Below are 20066 nucleotides of genomic sequence, written 5' to 3' on the forward strand. Positions count from 1 at the left end.
CGAGCGGCCGGGCGAGGGCGGGGAAGGGCCTCCTCGCCGCCCGGCCCGGCCCCCGCGCGCCCGGGAGGCGGGCCCGGCCGGGGGAGGCGCCCGGCGCGCCCTGCTCCCGGGTGCCGGTCTTTGTTGTGAAGGGTCCCGGGGTGTGCGGCCAACATGGCGGAGGTCAGCTGAGTGCGGGCAGTGGCCAGCCCTTCCCTCCGGCCCCTCCCCGCACCGGTCCGGGGGCAGGACCGGGCGACTCGGCCGTCCTTGGCCTTCCCTGCCTGCCCCTGACCCCGGGAGCGGCCGTCCCCGATTGTGCTGCGTTCTTCCTGCCGCTCCGGCCCGAGCCTTCATTGTGCGGTGGGAAGAATGCAGCCTCCTCCCTTGTTTATGTCGTTAGAGAGGAGATCGCGTGAGCGTCTTGCCAGGGAAGCGCCAGCTTTTTATTGTAAACCTTGCTTTTCCTAGGCTTCATTTGTCGGGTAGTTCGGGGGCCTTTCTCGACTCTCCCAGATTTATAATTTAGGAATGTGGATAATCTGGGCCACAGCGTTGCGTAGGTTTTTCCTGTGCCTGGAAAGATTCAGAATTTGTTTGCTCTGACATCTAGAGAAGTCCAGTTTGTGTGTTTGGAAAATCAGATGGTGTAGCTGATTTGTCAAAGTCGTAGAAGCCATGAGCACGGATATAGGACAGTGATCGGACTGACGGTTTCTAGCAGTTGAACATTTACCATTTCTTGATAAGGGGCTGTCAAGGGTAAATTTTTAACTCTTTGCATCAGTTGAACGTTGGGAGCACGACTCTGAAGTCAGACTGCCTGCTTTGGTTCCAGCCCTGCCCCACCGGTTTGTGACCTTGGGCAAGATGCTTAACTTCTGTGCCTCATTTTCCTTATCTGCAAAATAGGGGTAATGACAGTACCTACCTCGTAGGACTGTTGGGAGAATCGATGAGATGATAGTAGGCGAAGAGCTTAGGGCTTAGAGCAGTGGCAAGCCCATGGTTAAGTGCTCAATAAATGTTTACTGCTAAGGCTGTTGTTGAATCACTAAATTTGTGAGATTATCTTGGCATGTTGGATATGTTGGAACTGCATAGGCCAGAATATGTGAAATTACATTATAAATCATTAGTGCTTGGGTTTTTCTTTTAGTGCATTTTGTTACTTCTTAAAAATGAAAACAAGAGGTTTAGGTGGTAAATGTCCAGGCATTTGGAGATGATGGCATTGGGAAATTTCTATAGTAAGACATTTGGGTAGGTCTTGTGTAGTCTGGAATTTAAAAAATGAAATTCATGGGTCAGTTTGCTTTTGAGGACTTAACTAACTTGGAAGAGTGGAACAGTGAATCTCTTTGAGTGTTAGGTGTCTGTGGTGTCACCATCTATTTTGGACATTACTGAAGAGCAGAGTGTAGTATGGTGATAAATGTAATGGTCTGGTAATTTTATCAGGCAGATATTGGCTCAAATTGGGGAGGAGAGGATGTTAGTTAGCTGTTAGAAGAGCTTCGTGACAAGTAGATTTTGACCTAAAGAGGAGTATATAAATGATGTAATTTTTTGTTCTGGAAATTAAAGATACAGATTTTTGTGATCTGGAATAATTAGTTGCAACCCTAAAGTTGGCTTTGCCAAAATATTTTCTTTAGATATATTATAGAATTGCTTTACCTGACCCCTCTTGACACCGTTCCAGCATAATTTAGTAACATTTAATAATATTTTAAGCTGAAGTATAATTGATAGATATGGAACTTTTCAGGATAAGTATTACACAAACTACAAATTCAGAAATTTAATTCAATTCAGTGTAATGTGTTCTCCCGATAAGCTTTGGGAAATTCTTACAAAATTGTTGTAGAGCAATATTCTTTAGTATCTGTAATTAAAAAGAATATTAGGCTACAATTAATTGGAGTTACAAAGGAAATATCTAGCTATGGCAACAATGACATAATATGAAGAATAGGATTTTATTTTCAGCTTATACAGTGTTTTGAAAACAGGTCTTACATAAGGACGGTAACAAAGTAAGTTTAGTAACTTTGCAAAGCAACCACTTAAAATTGTATTTTAAAGCAGTTGATTTACTTGATTTCTAGAGATTGAAGGTTTTTCTTGGCTTAAGAGATCTGTTACACAGTTTCAGTTATAATTATGGAATGTCCATGCACACCTTATAAAAATGTTTAAATTTTGGTTATTTTTGGTCTAGACCTCATTACAAACAAAATCAATATGTGAAAACCGCAGATTTCCTACCCTTCCTTCCCCCCCCCCCCAAAAAAAAAAAAAGCACCTGGGTATAAATTTTTCCTCTCTAAAAGGCATCCTTAATGGTTTCTTTTATTTCTTTTATTTTTTTAATTTATTTTTTTAAAGGTCAAGTCTTTTATTTATTTATGGCTGCTTTGAGTCTTCATTGCTGTGCGCGGGCTTTCTCTAGTTGCGTCGAGTGGGGGCTTCTCTTGTTGCGGAGCATGGGCTCTAGGTGCGTGGGCTTCATAGTTGTGGCATGCAGGCTTAGTAGTTGTGGCTCGCGGGCTCAGTAGTTGTGACCCACGGGCTTAGTTGATCCGCAGCATGTGGGACCTTCGTGGACCAGGGCTTGAACCTTTGTCCACTGCGTTAGCGTGCAGATTCTTAACCACTGCGCCACCAGGGAAGTCCAGTGGTTTCTTTTAAATAGAGATTTTTCTAATGCATTTTGAATCATCTGGTTTTCCATGGCTATAGTTACTAGAGCTTCTGCTGCAAAAGGGCAGAGATTGTGGTTTTTTACTCCTATATCCTCAGTGCCTAACACTCAGTACAGACTTGTTTCCTGACCTACTACTTCTGTATTCTTATGACACTCAGATTCCTTTGCTGTGAAACTTAGACCCATGTATTCTCTTGCTCGCAGGTCATTTTTTTTTATGACTATTTTTTAGAGGAGTTTTAGATTCACAGCAGAATTGAACAGAAGGTTCAGAGATTTCCCATGTACTCTGCCCCACTCCTGCATAACCTCCTCCATTATCAACATCTTCCATCAGAGTGATACATTTGTTACAACTGATGTACCTACACTGACACATTCTTACCCATAGGTTATGGTTTACATTATGGTTCACTCTTGGTGTTGTGTATTATGAATTTTAACAAATGTATGATATGTACCCACCATTATAGTATCACACAGAATAGTTTTCACTGCCCTAAAAATCCTCTGTGGTCTACCTATTCATCCCTTCCTCTTTCCTAACTTCTGGCAAGCACTAATCTTTTTACTGTCTCCATAGTTTTGTCCTTTCCAGAGTGTTACGTAATTGGAATCATGTAGTATGTACCCTTTTCACACTGGCTGCTTTCAGCTAGTCATATGCATTTAAGTTTCCTCCATGTCTTTTCATAGCTTGATAGCTCAGTTCTTTTTAGTGCTGAGTATTATTCCATTGTTGGGCATGTACCAGTTTGTTTATCTACTCACCTACCAGAGGACATCTTAGTTGCTGTCACGTTTTGGCAGTTATGAATAAAGCTGCTATAAACATCTGTGTGCAGGTTTTTGTGTGGACAGAAGTTTTCAGCTCCTTTGGGTAAATACCGAGGAGTATGATTGCTGGATCTTATGGAAAGAATATATTTAATTTTGTAGTAAACTGCCAAAATGCCTTTCAAGTGGCTGTACCATTTTCCATTCCCACCAGCAATGAATGAGAGTTCCCGTTGCTCCACATGCCCACCAGCGTTTGGTGTTGTCAGTGTTCTGAATTTTGCCATTCTAAAAGGTGTGTGGTGATACCTTATTTTTGTTTTAATTTGTGTTTCCCTGATGACAAATGATGTGGAGCACCTTTTCATATGCTCTTTTGCCATCTGTGTATCGGATGAGGCGAGGTGTCTGTTAAGGTCTTTTGCTCATTTTTTAATTGGCATGTTCGCTTTCTTGTTGAGTTTTAAGATTTCTGTGCTGCATTTTGGATAATAGTCCTTTATCAGAATTGTCTTTTGCAAACATTTTCTCCCAGTCTGTGGTTTGTCTTCTCATTTTTTTTTTTTTTACAGGTCTTCTCATTGTTTTGACTGTGTCTTTCCCTGCACGTCATTTTCCACTTTCACGTACCAAGGTACTTCAAATTTATGTGTCTAAAACTAAAATCTTTGTTTCCAACCATACAAGGCTGTCATCCTCTGTATCCAGTGAGTCATAGAGCCCTGAGTTTTCTACTGTCTGGTTATCTCAAATCTGGTGTTGCTTCTGTCTCTCACTCATTTTCACATGTACATTCAGTCCTTCTCTTTTACTTTCTAAGTGTCTATCTGCTTTTGGTCTCTGCCTCCTCCCTTCAGTTTTTCCCACTGCCATTTAAGGGAGCTTTCTAACATAGGTGACTTAAGGCCTTCAGTTTAAAGTCCCAAGTTCCTTGACATAGAGATAGTAAGTACACAGACTCTTCTGGAGCTGGCTTTTGTTACTTTCCTGTCATTTTCAACTGTGTACTTGCAAGTGCCTGTGTGCACCATATTTTGTCTTCCAACTAAGCTCTGTAATCTCAGCCTAGACATCACTTAGCTGAGGCACTCTTCCTGGATCCCCCCACCTTGAATTGGATGTCATCTTTCCGTGTTCCCATAGCACTTTCTGCTTGGCCCTACTACAACCACATCCCCCTGAGCTATGATTTTTCTCTACTACTTTGCTTCCCCAGATATAGACTGCAGTCTCTATGAGGACTTTGCCTTGATCACCCTTGTTGGTCTAGAGTTTAGCACTGTTGCTGGCGTGTAGTTGGTGCTCAGTAAATATTTATTGAATGACTGATACCTTCGCAGTGTTCAATTATGCTCTTCTAGCCTTATCCTCCAGCATTTCTTCTTTGCCATATCTGGTTAAACTGGATTCTTTTTGTTTCTTGGACATTCACCACACTTAAACACCTCTGTGCCTTTGCTCATGATTGTACTTGATCTCTCAAATGTCTGTGCTACTTTGGGCACGTGACTTAACCTCTCCAAGCCTTAGTTTCCACTAGCATGTGAACAGCTATGAAGCATATTGCTGCTCCTTGCTCTATGTCCTAAAGCTAGAGTAGCAGTGTAGCTGGGTGGTTAAGAGCCAGATCTGGATGTGTCTCTTGCCTCTTTCACTTACTAGTGTGTTTATGATTTTAAGCTCAATGAGAGCAGAGGCACTGCCTAAAAGCAGGGACACTTGCATTTAAAAGCACATTACTTAACACAGAGAAAGTGCTTAAATAATTTTAAAAATTAGTTATTTAATTTCTCTATTACCACTTACATTCTAGTAAGGGAGAAAAGAATTACAAATTGTGATATGTACTGTAAAGGAGTAAAGAGTAATGGTGGGAGGGAGACTTGCTGTGAGAAGTGGCGATATTCAAGCTACCTTAAAAGGATAAGGAGCTAGTCCTTTGAAGGAGAGAAGGGAGAACATCTCAGGCTGAAGGAGCAGCGGAGGTAAAGGCCCTGAGGCAGGAGTGAACATGGACTGTTCCAGGAACTGAGAGAAGAGAGTGTTTCTGGAGCAAATGGATGAGGGGGAGAGATAGGCAAGGATCAGATCCTGCAGAGTCAAAGTAAGGAATGTGAATTTAAGTGTACTGAGAAGCCATCAAAAGATTTTAATTAAATTAGTAACATAATCTGCTTTTAACTTTTAAGATTGCTTTAGCTGTTTGGAGAATAATTGGTTAGAAGGCCATTTCTTTGATCAGGAAGTACCGTAGTTGATTATAACCTGGATTAAGGTGGTGGCTGTGAAGATGAAGAGAAGTGGATGGACTTGAGATGTATTTTGGGGACAGAATTAACAGGGCTTGCTGATGGATTAGATATGAGAGGTGAGGGAAGGAAGGAATTAGGTTGTTTCTGGCATGAGTAATTGTGTGGATCATGGTGCTATTTACCAAGAATGGAAAAACTAGAGGGGGCGGGGGGGGGTGGTACAGATAGCAATAAAACTCAGAAAATGGAAGGATAGCAAATAAACTCAAAGTTCTGATATGTTGGATTTAAGATATCTATGAGACATCCAGAATGATCCAGTGAGGCAGAAGGAATATCACAGAAGCCAGATGGGAGATAGTAGAGCATGTTCGGGTGTTAGGAAATGGTCCAGTAGAAAAAGAGGGAGACATTGATGTGAGAAAGGGATAAAAGAAGGAGTATGAAGTCTGAGAAGGTGACAGGACACTGCCCAAGGGCCTGGGTCACTTCTTCCATTCTAAGGGGAGGAAAAGGAAGTGGTAAGTCAGCATTTGATGGCTTCTGTTGTATTTTCTAAACGAAGTATGGGTGAAGCCATCGGTTGAGTATTTATAGTTAGTGATTACTGTACTATGGTGGGTTAAAGACATAGTAGAGAGACATATATTGAGAAACTGAGCAGAGGGGGAGGAGAGAAGAGATTCTGTGATGTGTTACCAGCTATGACACCTGATACTTACTGTTCTCAGGAGATTTTAGAATAGCTAGAGCAATAGTGTTACTTCCCCCCGCCCCAGTGTAAACTTTTTTGATGAAGTGTAGGATAACTACATATAGAAAAGTGCTCAAATATTAAGGATACAGCTTGATGCATTTTCACACACTATCATGACCAGCTCCCATGTGTCCTGTTACTTTTATTTTGATTTTTGGGTGTGTGTGTGTGTGTGTGTAAATCTTCAGGAACTCTAGACTGAATGATACATCAATAGATAATACAGTCCATTTGGGGGTCAATTTATTCTCTAGGTTTGAGCCACAGTGACCAAAATGATATTGGCAAAGACCTTTTATTAGGTTTGAGGTTGGCCAGTCATGTTGAACTTACTTGTGGCTTTTGTTTTTGTTTATTTTGAATAGTAGGGGATTGGGAGCACATGGAACTAGAAAGAGGAGTGGAGGAAAAATCTTTGGAGAACTAATTTATATTTATAAAGCAGATATTGCCAGTGAGAAATAGTCTCTTAGAAAATTAGAAAAATTTAATGCCAGTCTTGAATTTTATAGGAAGTATTATACTGTACTTGTTATAGTTATTATTGTCATGTTGACAGGCTTAGGTAGTAATGGTTGATGCAGTGAAATTAAGTGTACTGTACACTACATTTTTTACTTCAATTTTTGGTTTAAATGAAGTAATCTAATTGTTAAAAACTTGCGTTTTTCCCCCTTTGTGTTTTACCTTTTAGCTCCTTTGAACTCAGCTAAAGTTGAGTTGTGGCTTTTTTGTTTGTTTTTGTTTTGTCGGAGTCCCTGATTTAGTTTTGTTAGGGACAGCTTCGGATATCTTGTTAATACAGATAGTTCTGAGTTAATCTCCGTAGACTGGGTTCTTTTGATTTTGCTTGGAGAGGTGAGCAGATAAATTTTGTCTTAGAATTAACTTTTAAAATGCTAAATTTAGGTATTTTTAATAAGTATAAACTAAAATATATACATATTTGAAATATGTGGGTTTTAAAAAATGTGAATAAGCTGTTTTTTAAATAATTTTTTCCCTATAAGTAAGTATTCATCTATTTGAGGCATTTTAAGAAAAAAACTAAGAAAAAAAGAATGCAGTAGGCAAAATCAACTCTTGATCTCTCAGTGTTTAAATTTGTGTATGAAGTCACTAGCAATTCATTAGCAGGAAAGTGTGGGGACACAAAATATGCACTAAAATTTAATTATTATTAATCACCAAAGTAATATAAATGTTTTATGGAACATTTGAGAAATGCATACAGAAATGCAGCCCCCACCTTCCTCATGATTATTAATAATGTGATAATTGAAAAGTAACCATTGTAGACATTTTGGTGTAGTTTCTAGTCTATGTGTGTTCCACATTTTTTTGAGACAGCCATAGACATTTTAAAGTCCGTTTCTTTGATCTGACTTAAATCCTTGTAGATGTTTTCCCATTAATGATTACCACTTGTCAGTAACTATACATGTTTGAACTGCATAATTCCAAATGATGAAGTTTGTGCTTATGGTCTATATCCTTCTGTTCTTGATATTTTGTGTACTTGTAGTTAGGTGGTCCCATCTCTTCTCCCTTCTCTGTGATTTCTGGTTCTAAACTTGACCTCCTTTCCCCCTTCTCTAAACCCTTACCTTAAGTCTTTAAACCACATTCTGCAATTCGGATGCCCTTCTGGTTTCTTTTCTGTCCCATTACATGGTATGTACACACATGAGTACATATATAAAAATAGACAGCTATGTCAATGTCCATATTTACTTAATTCTTTTTTTCTCTTTTAACATAAATGGGATTGTAATATATCCTGTGGGCTTGTTTTTTTTCTCCACCTGTTTAAACAGTTTGATTCTTATATGTTAGTAGGTATGAGTCTATCTTTTTGTTTGTTTTTGTTTTTGTTTTTGTTTTGCGGTAAGCGGGCCTCTCACTGCTGTGGCCTCTGCGTTGCGGAGCACAGGCTCCGGACACAGAGGCTCAGCGGCCATGGCTCACGGGCCCAGCCTCTCCACGGCATGTGGGATCTTCCCAGACCGGGGCACGAACCCGTGTCCCCTGCATCGGCAGGCGGACTCCCAACCACTGCGCCACCAGGGAAGCCCGAGTCTATCTTTTTTAAAAGAAAAAAAAAGGCAGCATCGTGTTCTGTTGTATGGACCATAATTTAATCACTTTCTTAAGCTAGGGCTGTTTTCAGTTTATTTGCTCTTACAAACAGGACTGCTGTAGGCATCCATATGTATACAGCTTTGCCAATGTGTAAATCGTTGGATAGACTCTTGGAAGAGAAACTACTGGGTCAAAGAGTATTCAAACTTTATATTTTGAAACAAACTGCCAAATCTTATTAGAAGCCTTCACAGTGGACATTTCCAACAGTGTAGGAAAGTCTGTTTCTGCACATCTTATGTAATACTTGGAATCAAATCTTTGAAAACAAATTTATAATTTTTTAAGTAATGCATGCAGTTTGTGACACTTCTCACATCAAGTTTTTGAATTTCTTTTTCTTTTAGTCTAAAGAGTTTTACATGTACAATAATTAAAAATCAAATATTTCACTAGGCTTATTTTTTAAAGAAAAACTCCCTGCCCCTACTCCTCTCCATGATCTAGGGGATGTAAATAATGTTTTGAAACCTTGCATCGTTATTCTGCCCTCAACACTTTTAGGATGATTTGGTTGGGCACAGAATTTCTAGAATGTTAATTAATCGTTTTCTTTGTGGATTTTAAAAAGTATTGCTCTGTTGCATCTAGCTTTGGATATTACTGCTCAAAAGTCCAAAGCTCTTTTGCCTTCTAATTTATTTATTCATCTAACAAATATTTATTGAACCTGTACTGTGTGTCAGGCACTGTTTTAAATGTTTGGGACACATCATTGAACCAGACAGATTCCCGTTTTCCAGGTGGTGAGGGGGGCTACAACAACAAACATAATAAATAAGTAAATTGTATAGCCTGATAGAAGGTCATCCATTTTACTGACAACAACAGAATAGAAATGGAGGAGGGGGAGGGAAGAGGAAGAGAGGTAGAATGGGCAAGGATTAGGAGGAGGGGTCAGTGGGCACAGTGCTGGGCACTGTTTTAAATAGAGGGAACAGGGTAGGCCTCATTGAGAAGGTAATATGCAAGCTAAGATTAGAAGAAGGTGAAAGAGTTAGTCATGTGGGTATCCAGGAGAAAAGTATTTTAAGGCAGAGGCCCAAAGGAGCAACCTAGCCTTATGGAACAAGGAGGCTAGTACAGTGAGTGAGGGAGAAAGAGGTAGGAGATAAAGTCAAAAGAGTAATGGGACACATCATCATATTGTGTAGGGCCTTATAGGCTGTTGTAGGATTTATCTATTACCTGCACATGGGAGATTTTAATGGATTTTTTTTGATTGCTGTGCTTGGAATCGGCGGGTGGGGTGGGAAACAAGGGTGGAAGCAAGGAGACTGGTTAGAAGGATATTGCAGTAATCCAGTTGAGAGATAATGAGGCATAGACTATATAGTAGTAGAGGTAGTGAGGTGTGGTTGGATTCTGGATATAGTTTTCAAGGAGGTACAGTAAGATTTCCTGGTGGTTTTAGATACAAGATGTGTAGAGAAGAATCAAGGATGACATGAAGGCTTGAAGGCTTTTGGACTGAGTATCGGGAAGCATGGAGTTTCCATCAGGTGAGGGGAAGGCTATTGGTTGAGTAGTCTGGGAGAGGGTAAGGAGTTCAGTTTTGGCCACCCCGCTGTAGAATGTCTAGGAGGGTGTACACATCTGGGGTTTAAGACACATCTGGAGGGTTTTTGTTTTTTAATCTGGGCTGGTTATAAAAATCTTGAAGTCCGTGGCAGTATCAGTGGAATTTTAAAAATACAAGAGTGAATGAGATCACCAAAGTGAAGAAAAGTGGGCCATGGACAACTCCCAAATTCAAGACTTTGGGGAGAAGAGCAGGAATCAATACCAGGCAGGAGCCAGTGATCTGATCAAATCTGTCAGATGTTGGTGACAGCTCAAAACTTAAATACAAACAAAACTACAAAACCAGTAAAATTCAAATTATACTAATTATGAAAGTATTGAATACTGCCTGCTAAATTGAAGTCTTGAAACAACATGAGTTATGGAATTGACTGTTATGCTGTAAGTTCTTTTTGAGTTGAGCACACCAAAATTATCCCATATGTTGTGGTCACCACATGATGCATTTTCTTACCAATGTGTAAGTGCTTCAGTGAAAACCATGATGTCATTTGGGCTTCACTTCACACAAATGCATCATTTATATATTAGGTCCCCCTCTGTATTTCTCTTTAGCCTCCCATAATTAGAGTACTGTAGTACCAACTTGGAGCTAGTGTGACCATAAATGTAAATAGGAACATTCATTTACATGGCTAACAGGTGGATTCAGATGATTCAGAATGTGCTAATAAAATAAGGAAAATAAAACAAATTTTTGTAGAGAAATGTGGCACCCACCCCGAGAACAGAATCTTAGTTTGAGGAAAATTAGAGTCTAAGTTAATTCGTGTGTTATATCCTCATTTGAAATAACTAAAATGATTTGGTTAGAATTTCAGATGCGATGCTTATGAAGACACAGATTATAACTCCTTCAAAGGAATATAATTTCTTTTGAATAAGCCTCCATGAATTTTTTAATATGGCATTTCCCCCTATAAATTCCATTATTTTTCTGCAATAGTAGTAAAGAGCTATCAATATCAGTATATTGATATTAAGACTCTGGTGTGACTTTTTACCTCATTTCTTTAATTTCTTCATCTCAAGCAATGTGTTCTTTTCTGTTTAGCTTAGTATCACCAACTCTTCATAGGTTACTACCAATTTAGATATGCTTTAAATTTTTGTTCTCTGTATTTATGTGTGTATTTACTTACCATTATTTGTCAGGAAAAATGGGAAGATGAATGTTACAGTGCAGAACTGGGTACAAGATATTTTATGAGGAAGATTTGAAAAGCATAGCTTAACATCAAGATGGAGCAAAAGAGCAAAGATCTACTGGAATGTGTGAAATTTTACATCCTAAGAGAATATAAAACATAATCAGGGTAGTGAACAGTTGTATTCAAACTTGGACATGTAACTAAGTAAATAGTATTTGGCTGCTTTTATCTAGACACTGTGAGCTTTGGTTATATCGCAGTAGTGACTGTGTTGTAATCATGACTGACATGGTTTCAGTAATTTCAAGTGAATTCCCCAAAATTCTATTTAGTGATATGTGGTAGGACATAAAAAAGTTGAGAGCCTATTTTCGACCCTCTTCCTGCTTCTTTTACTCTTTTACTCTTCTTTTTTTGGCCGTACCATTTGGCATGTGGGATATTAGTTCCCCAACCAGGGACTGAACCCGCACCCCGTGCAGTGGAAGTGTGGAGTCTTAACCACTGGACCGCCAGGGAAGTCCCCTGCTTCTTATATTTCTCTGCTCTTACCTCTCTTCTCGATTCTTTGCTTTGATTTAATGTCTGATGGTTTAATGACTGTTAGATTATACCACTTTGATACAAAAAATTTCAAAAAGCAACTACTTGCTATGACTACAGTTTTAACTTAAAGAATTTAGGGGACTTTTTTTTTTTTTTGGTCAATTTTTATAAACATTGAAGATCAGTTGGATGCTAAGTTGAATATTCTGTGCCAGAATGAGAAGATTATACATACTTTTTTTTAGAGTTATTTGAAAGAAAATAAGATTCGGGAATGAAGCAGTCTGGCTCTGTTCTTATTACTTCTTAATTTTTCTGATCTTCAATTTCCTCATCTGCAAAATGGAGATACACCCTTCTTTATGAGTCTTAAATAAAGACTGGATATGAAGCTGCTGACATGAAGCCTTACAGGTTGGTAGATGCTCGGTTTGAAGCTTCTTTCATAGCAAACTCTGTTATCTTTATCATGTTTCCGACAGTCCCAAGTTGAGGTTATGAAAATGAACACAGTACGTTGAAACAACAGTTTTCAGTAAAATCCTGTATAATCTGGGTCTTTTTTTTTTTTTGCGGTACGCGGGCCTCTCACTGCTGTGGCCTCTCCCACTGCAGAGCACAGGCTCCGGGCACGCAGGCTCAGCGGCCATGGCTCACGGGCCCAGCCGCTCCACGGCATGTGGGATCTTCCCGGACCGGGGCACAAACCCATGTACCCTGAATCAGCAGGTGGACTCTCAACCACTGCGCCACCAGGGAAGCCCTAATCTGGGTCTTTTTAATTTAGTGATTCCTTGCAGGGTTCCTAGTATGGCTCTGTAAACATCACTGAGTGTGTTGTTAATAATATACCAAATGTTCCCACATACTTGATCTCAGTTAAAGTCCAGAAATCTTCTTGTTAGTTTTATTGTTTCACAAATGAGCAACTTGAGACCCAGGATATTGTAGTTTTGCCCAATATCAAAGTAATTAATATAGGTATATGCATAGGTATATTCTTAAGGTAGGTTACCAGTGGTGCATTACTAAAAAATGAAACTACTACCTAGGAATGAATGGGTTTATGGAACTGTAATGTCACAAACAAATGTTTTGAAAACTTAGAGAATTGGTATGAAAATATATTCAATTTTTTAGACTGTGTTTATGGTGATAAAATGATTTACTTCACCATATAGTGTTGTTATTATTTTTTAAAACAGACTTTATTTTTTTAGAGCAGTTTTAGATTCACAGCAGAAGTGAACAGAAGATACAGAGGTTTCTTGTATTCACCCTGCCCCATCATCATCACCCAAAGTCCATGGTTTACATTAATGGTTCTCTCTTAGTGCTATATATTATATGAGTTCTGACAAATGTATAATGATATGTACCCACAACTGTAGCATACAGGATAGTTTCACTGCCCTAAAAATCCTTTGTGATCCACCTCTTCATCCCCTCCCTGCCCAGTCTCTGGCAAATACTGATCTTTTTACTGCCTCCATAGCTTTGCCTTTTCCAGCATGTCATATAGTTGGAATCACACAGTATGTAGCCTTTTCAGACTGCTTCTTTCACTTAGCAGTATATATTTGTTTGCTTCATATGTTTTTGTGGCTTGATAGCTCATTTTTTTAAATTTCTGAATTATATTCCATTGTATGAATGTATCACAGTTTACCTCTTCACTATAGGAGGACATCTTAGTTGCTGCCACGTCTTGGGAATTATGAATAAAGCTGCTGTAAACATCTATGTGCAGGTTTTTGTGTGGACATAAGTTTCCAGCTCCTTTGGGTAAATACCGGGGAGCATGATTGCTGGATCTTATGGTAAGAATACGTTTAGTTTTGAATAAACTGCCAAACTGTCTTCCAAGTGTCTGTACCATTTTGCATTTCCACCAGCAATGAATGAGAGTTCCCGTTGCTCCACATGCCCACCAGCATTTGCTGTTGTCAGTGTTCTGAATTTTGCCATTCTAAAAGGTGTGTGGTGATACCTTATTTTTGTTTTAATTTGTATTTCCCTGATGACAAATGATGTGGAGCACCTTTTCATATGCTCCTTTGCCATCTGTATATCTGATGAGGTGAGGTGTCTGTTAAGGTCTTTTGCCCGTTTTTTAATTGGCATGTTCGCTTTCTTGTTGAGTTTTAAGAGTTCTGTGCTGTATTTTGGATAATATAGTCCTTTATCAGATATGTCTTTTGCAAACATTTTCTCCCAATCTGTGGTTTGTCTTCGTATTCTCCTGACTGTTGCAGAGCAGACATTTTTACTTTTAATCAAGTCCAGCTTATCAATTGATTCTTTCCTGGTTCATGCCTTTGGTGTTTCTGAAAAGTCATTGCCAAACCCAAGGTCATCTAGATCTTCTCCTGTGTTGTTATCTTCTAGGAGTTTTATAGTTTTGTATTTTACGTTTAGATCTGTGATCCATTTGAGTTAATTTTTGTGAAAGGTGTAAGATTTGTGTCTAGATTCCTTTTTTTTTTGCATGTGGATACTCAGCTGTTCCAGCACCAATTGTTGAAGACTGTCTTCTCTTCATTGTGTTGCCTTTTGCTCCTTTGTCAAAGATAAGCATAGTGTGTTGTAAAATAGTGTTATTTAAAGTGAATTTTAAATCTTAGTTGTGAATTCACTCTCTTTAATGTTATATCAAGTAACAGATATATTCTACCTTAGGGGTCATCAGGGATGAGTGAGTTGTGGTTGTATACATGCTATTTCTTTTATTTGGAATCTTTCATACTGTTGTACTTGATTTATTCATTCCTTCCAGAAATATTTGAGTACCTGGTCTGGGCTGGGTACTGTCCTAGGTGCTGGAGATAGAAGCGTGAGCAAAATAAACAAGGTCTATGCTGATGAAGTTTATATTGTAGTACAGAGCTCTTGAACCAAAAGTTAGTGGTTCAGGGATCCTGGGAGTTCTCAAGACCCTTTGAGGGTCAAAACTTTTTTTCACAATAATGAGACATGAGAGTAAAGTGAGGTTCCCAGAGGCTACATGACATGTGGTATCTTCACAGATTAATTGCAGAAGCAGATATTAAATATCCAACAGTATTTTTTATTGCATCAGATATTAAAAAGATTTGCAAAAAATGTAAAACATAAACACTCTTCTCCCTATTATGGAAGATAGTTATTTTTCATAAACATTTAACATGTAATAGATTTTTAATTGTTATGTAAAAAATGTGATGGTAATTTTAACATAAATATTTTTAAAGTTCTTGGCTTGAATTTCTAATATTATAAATATTAATACATATAAACCACATTGACAAAATGCTCTTTTGGGGTCCTCAATAATTTTTTAAAACTTTAAAGCAGTAAAGACAAATTTTTTTCTTAAATGGCCAGATAGGTTTAGCTTTAGGAGTCATAGGGTCAACTTTTTAACTCCACCCTTGAAAGCATTCACAGATAATATGTAAATGAATGGGCTTAACTATGTTCCAATAAAACTACTTACAAAAACAGGCAAGTGATCTGTAGCTGTAGTTTGCCAGTTATTGGTGTAAAGGGTTCCTGGTACCAAAAAAGTTTGAGAATTGCTGTTATCAGTGAAAAGCTGGTATTGTGGAGAGAGAGACGGGCAGAATACAGACAATAAGTAAGTTATTTAGTAAGAGAATTTCATATGGCAAGAGATAATATGAAGACAGTAAGAAGGGTGATCTGGCCTTTAGAAATAAAGTGATCAGGAAAGGCCCCTCTAAGGAGCTGACTTAAGGTAACTCTTATTTTTTCAGGTTTTATCTCCCATCTTTTTTTTTTTAATCTCTCCTGGCTACATTGGGATCTCTCTTGTGTTGGGAGGGAAAGCAAGACAGTTGAATCTTATTAAACTTAAATTCAGAAAAGGTTAATTTTTCAAGTTGAATTAGAAAATATCCAAAGCATATCTGCTTTGAAAGGATCTAGGAAATTATAACATATTGCCCAGATTAGAACATTGACTTACTTTATATGACATCTAGCAAGTTAACTTCTCTGTATCATTTTTCTCTTCTGAAAATGAGAGAGTTGGTTAAGATCTTTTCCAAGTCTAAAATTTTTCATAATGTCTGTTTGCCTAGGATGCCATTTGTCACCTCTTCTAAGTCCTCCTCGATAGATAGCTCCAACTTCCTTTTTTTTTTTTTTCTTAAAGTAGTTCTGTGATCTGAAATATTTACTTTATTTTGAAATCTATTTTCCTATCTGTAATGCAGGGGGTAAATGCTTAACCTGGACACTCATTGAGGACAATACCTGGTACATAAGTATGCTTATTAATAAATATTTGGGGCAGCTGTTTTAGTGAGAATGGAGGAAAGTCCCTCCTCTGCCTCAGTATTTAACTTGCTGACCCTGGAACCATTTAGGTTATAGCAGTAAGAATGAAACCAACCAACAATGAAGCTCCAATGAGGGACATGAAAACTTTAATAGAGGGGTTAAGGAAGTACAAGAGCAATGCAGTATGATTTTATGTGGCCATTCCAACTTCAGGGAGAGGAAGGGGAAGTAGCCGTTCCTGCCATCAAACTCTCTGTTCCCTTGTTGGAAATTGAGGATCTACATAATTAAATTCTTTACCATATCAAGAAATAGGTAACTTTAGCAAAACCAAATTTATGAATTAGAATTTAATGAGTTCTCTTGGAATGCAGTGCAAAACAAAGATTGGAATTATGAGAAAAAAATATATAAGTGACTTGAAGATAGATCCAGGAGAGTCCGTATCAGAATTATGTGAAGAAAAGAACTGAGTAATGGTAAGAGTCGAAGGACAATTAGAAGAAAGGTCCACAAAGGTAAAAGACTTGAGTCTTGGGATTGAAAATACTCACCTCGTGTTTGGCAAGTGCTGATGGCATGTATCTAGATGTTTTGATGAAAATTTCTTCCAAAGATAAGAGTCTTAGAAGCTACCTGTCAGGGTAAAAAAGGTTACCTGCAAATGAATGAGAATAAAAATGACATCAGATTTTTCATCTACATAGTTACATGTCAGAAGACAGCAGAATTTATGTAGTTCTAGGGATAAAGGGTGTGAACTAGAATTCTAAGCTTGTGCAAGAGCTTCAGATTGTTAAGACTGAGACTTAATTGCTTACATGCCCTTTCTGAAAACTTTTTTGAGGTACTATGGCCATACCAAAAAATGAATCATAATTAAGGATTCAAGGGGAAGAAAAAGATGGGTATTTGTCTTATGATATAGTTGTGAGAAATGAAATCAGAATGTTTGCAGTTAGGTTTAAATGATTGTTTTGACAAAAGTTTTGAAGTTTAGTACAGTCTTTATCCTGGCAGGTGGGAAAGGGAAAGTTTCACTCTTAGCACATTAAATGACCTGCCTTGTTTTGGGAGATGTTAATACTTTCATTCTTGATGTTAGTGTAGATTCAATGTGAAATAAAAATAATAAGGATAATAGCTAGTAAAATAAAATTAGGATGTAGAATCATGCTTTCCAATAGGACTTTCTTCAGTGACAGGATATGGTGATACTATTTCGCATTCCCACCAGCAGAGTATGAGAGTTCCATCTCTTAGATGTGTCACAGGCATCTCACTTCTACTTTGCATTTCATCCATTATTACAGTTTGGTATCTAGCATAGTGCCTAATGGGTTCTGGTTAAGTATATGTTTTTTTTTTTTACCAGGTGTAGAAGCCTCAAAATACAGTGTTAGGCATTAAAAAGCAAAGGTACTTTGCTTTACACATTTAAGTTATGGTTTGCATTTTCCTCTCCGTTTACTGTCATCACCTTTGTTCAGACTTCTGGTTTTACAGGTCTTCTATCAGGTCTTTTGTCCTGGGCTTTCCCCACTTCAGATCATCACTCTTACTGGACACATAACTCTGATTCTGTGGCTACAACGTCTTCTCAATTATCTTCAGGAAAATGGAGCTTTTAGGAAAATACTTTGTATAATTTTTTTAAATTCCTATTACTTTGGTGCAGTTCTGGAAGCTAAAAATAGATTGCTTAATTTTTTTCTTGGCATTATGGTTTTATAACAAAGTTTGATTTTTAACTTTTGGCATTTTAAGCTGTTGAATTTTAAGGAGACTTGCCTTAGTTTTAATCTCGTCTGAGGTAGACAAACCATTAGGATGTGGACATCTTTGAGGGGGGCCATTATTTGCAGGCCGCAGTAACTTTAGTAAAAGGCAAGAAAGTGAAAAGCACAACGTTGTTGTGTATTCATTTTAATCAGAGAAATTCTTCATCAGTCATTTATAATTTATAATAGGAAACAAAGTTTCCCCCATGAAATTGAGAATAAAAGTTTAAGACTATTTACTTCTATCATAAGTTTGTGAATGTGGCAAAGCAATGATTAAATGCTCTGAAATTACTAAGGCAACATTAAAGGCTGATTCTAAAATGTTTTTATCTAAATTAAAATCTGTTTAAACTTTATACCAAACGGGGCCTGAGATGTAGGCTTTATTTTAGAAAGGATAGGTAATAGTGCACTCTTGGTAAATTTTGGATTTTTGCTAACTTTGGATTCTATGGGCTTGTCTTAGTGTAATGTAGTTTTTGTGAAATTTTCCCTCGTAAAACCAGTTTAAATAAATGTTTTACCTAGTGGAGAAATTCTGTATTGTGCTAAAAATTAGATAAATGGCAGTTGATCTTTGGTATACATTTTTGATAACCTTTTAGAGTATATATCTGGAACCCACAAGTTCTATGTCTCTAACTAATTGATGACCTCAGGCAAAACAAGTTAACTTTTGGAATTGTGTGAGTACTTACATATTTTGGAATATGTACCACCTATGATATATATAACTTACCCGTCTCCCTTAATCCAGACAAAAGCCATGCAAGGCTGGAAATATTGTCCCAGTTTTACAGCTGAGCGGGTGGTGAAGACTGGGTTTGAATCCAAGTGTAGATGGCTCCAGAACACTCACATTTTTACTGTCCTGACTCACTTGTTGCGAGGTTTGTCCATATATTAATGGCTTTCAGATAGTGTTGTAAGGATCTGTATAGGTCCTTTGGAAGTTTGGGAAAAAATTTTTCTTTGGCTTGAGAAATCTGTCATCCCTTTTATTTGTTTTACACATTTAGACTCTGTCTTAACTCTGTTTGGAAAGAGTTTTTCCTGCCTAAAACATTTGAAGTCTCCTGCTGTAGAAACCTGAGACTTAACTGTTGAATAGAATGAATATGTATTAGAAAATAAAAACCTAGGTAATAGTAATTTATATTTGTCAGTGAACAGACTATTTTCAATTATATTTCTATTCCTAATGATTTCCTAATATCAAAATGAGGTTGAGGTGACTGAACACACTATATAGGGTGGGTAAGTGATTAGAGTTAAGATTTTATGCTGAAAATGGGCAATCTACAGTGTGCAGCATAGGGTTCACTCCCCACTACCAGCTCTTGCTGCCTTTAAAGGCTGCCCAAAGCATGGGGTAATGACAGGTTAAACCTCTGAATGCCTGAGCTGACGCAATGCAAATCTGAGGCCCTGGACTTTATTGGGGCAAGGGTAATGCTTGCTTAAAAACAAAACAAGCTACTCTGTTTAATAAGGCCGTTTAAGATGGCTTTCCTAGAGTGGGAAGAGAATAAAATCTCAATTTGAAGGTTGAAGCAGGAGTTTAATATGGTTATGTGTGTTTACTACTCTCACTGCGAAGTCTTCTCGAAGGGAGAAGGGGGAGTTTAAAACAAGGTGCGGTAAAAATGGGGAAGTGAGTTACAATTGAGGAAATAAGGTAGTTGACGCCCGATAAATAGTTATTGAACGAAGTAGGGAGAATGTTTTTACTGTATAAAAATCTAGCGTTCTCACGGTTAACCGGGAGAGTGTACTGCAGAGAAGAGTGCTTGTCTGGCCACGGATTTCCCATATATTCTGTGCAGATCTTGGGTTGAAACCAGCCGAAACCAACCGAAATTGCCGATATCTGACTGTTTGGGCCTACAGAAGCGGAGTGTTTCTACCTACTTGTAAGCTGGTGGAAATGCTGTGGCGTGTGCAGTGTCGCCAGGTTCGCGAGTATCTCGGATGTATTCCGGCTGGGTGGCTGGTGGGAGTCTGCGCGCTGCTTGCTTTAGAACCGCCCTAGGCTGAGTGGGGTGGAGCCTTAATCCCCGCCCCCCCCCCCCCCCCCCCCCCCCCCCCCCCCCCCCCCCC

At 38.4% G+C, this 20066-nt stretch overlaps 1 protein-coding gene across 4 annotated transcripts in view; it reads left to right on the top strand.

Annotated features, from left to right (window-relative positions):
• SIAH1 (siah E3 ubiquitin protein ligase 1) overlaps positions 1–20066 on the top strand; it is a 26035-nt gene that overhangs the window by 804 nt on the left and 5165 nt on the right. The window contains exons 1-2 of one of the 4 annotated variants that reach the window (XM_029206900.1): positions 3699–3761; positions 4039–4100. The exons of 1 other annotated variant lie outside the window; for it this stretch is intronic. In XM_029206900.1, the coding sequence (XP_029062733.1) occupies positions 3709–3761; positions 4039–4100 (115 nt within the window). In that variant the 5' untranslated portion in view covers positions 3699–3708. Of the gene's footprint in view, positions 1–3698; positions 3762–4038; positions 4101–9242; positions 10120–11344; positions 12313–20066 lie in introns of those variants that run through there. 2 more of the 4 variants (XM_029206924.1, XM_029206916.1) reach the window with 2 other exon arrangements.

Source organism: Monodon monoceros, unplaced genomic scaffold (assembly GCF_005190385.1).
Source record: "Monodon monoceros isolate NGI ecotype Baffin Bay Population unplaced genomic scaffold, NGI_Narwhal_1 Super_Scaffold_10, whole genome shotgun sequence".
NCBI classification, from domain to species: domain Eukaryota; kingdom Metazoa; phylum Chordata; class Mammalia; order Artiodactyla; family Monodontidae; genus Monodon; species Monodon monoceros.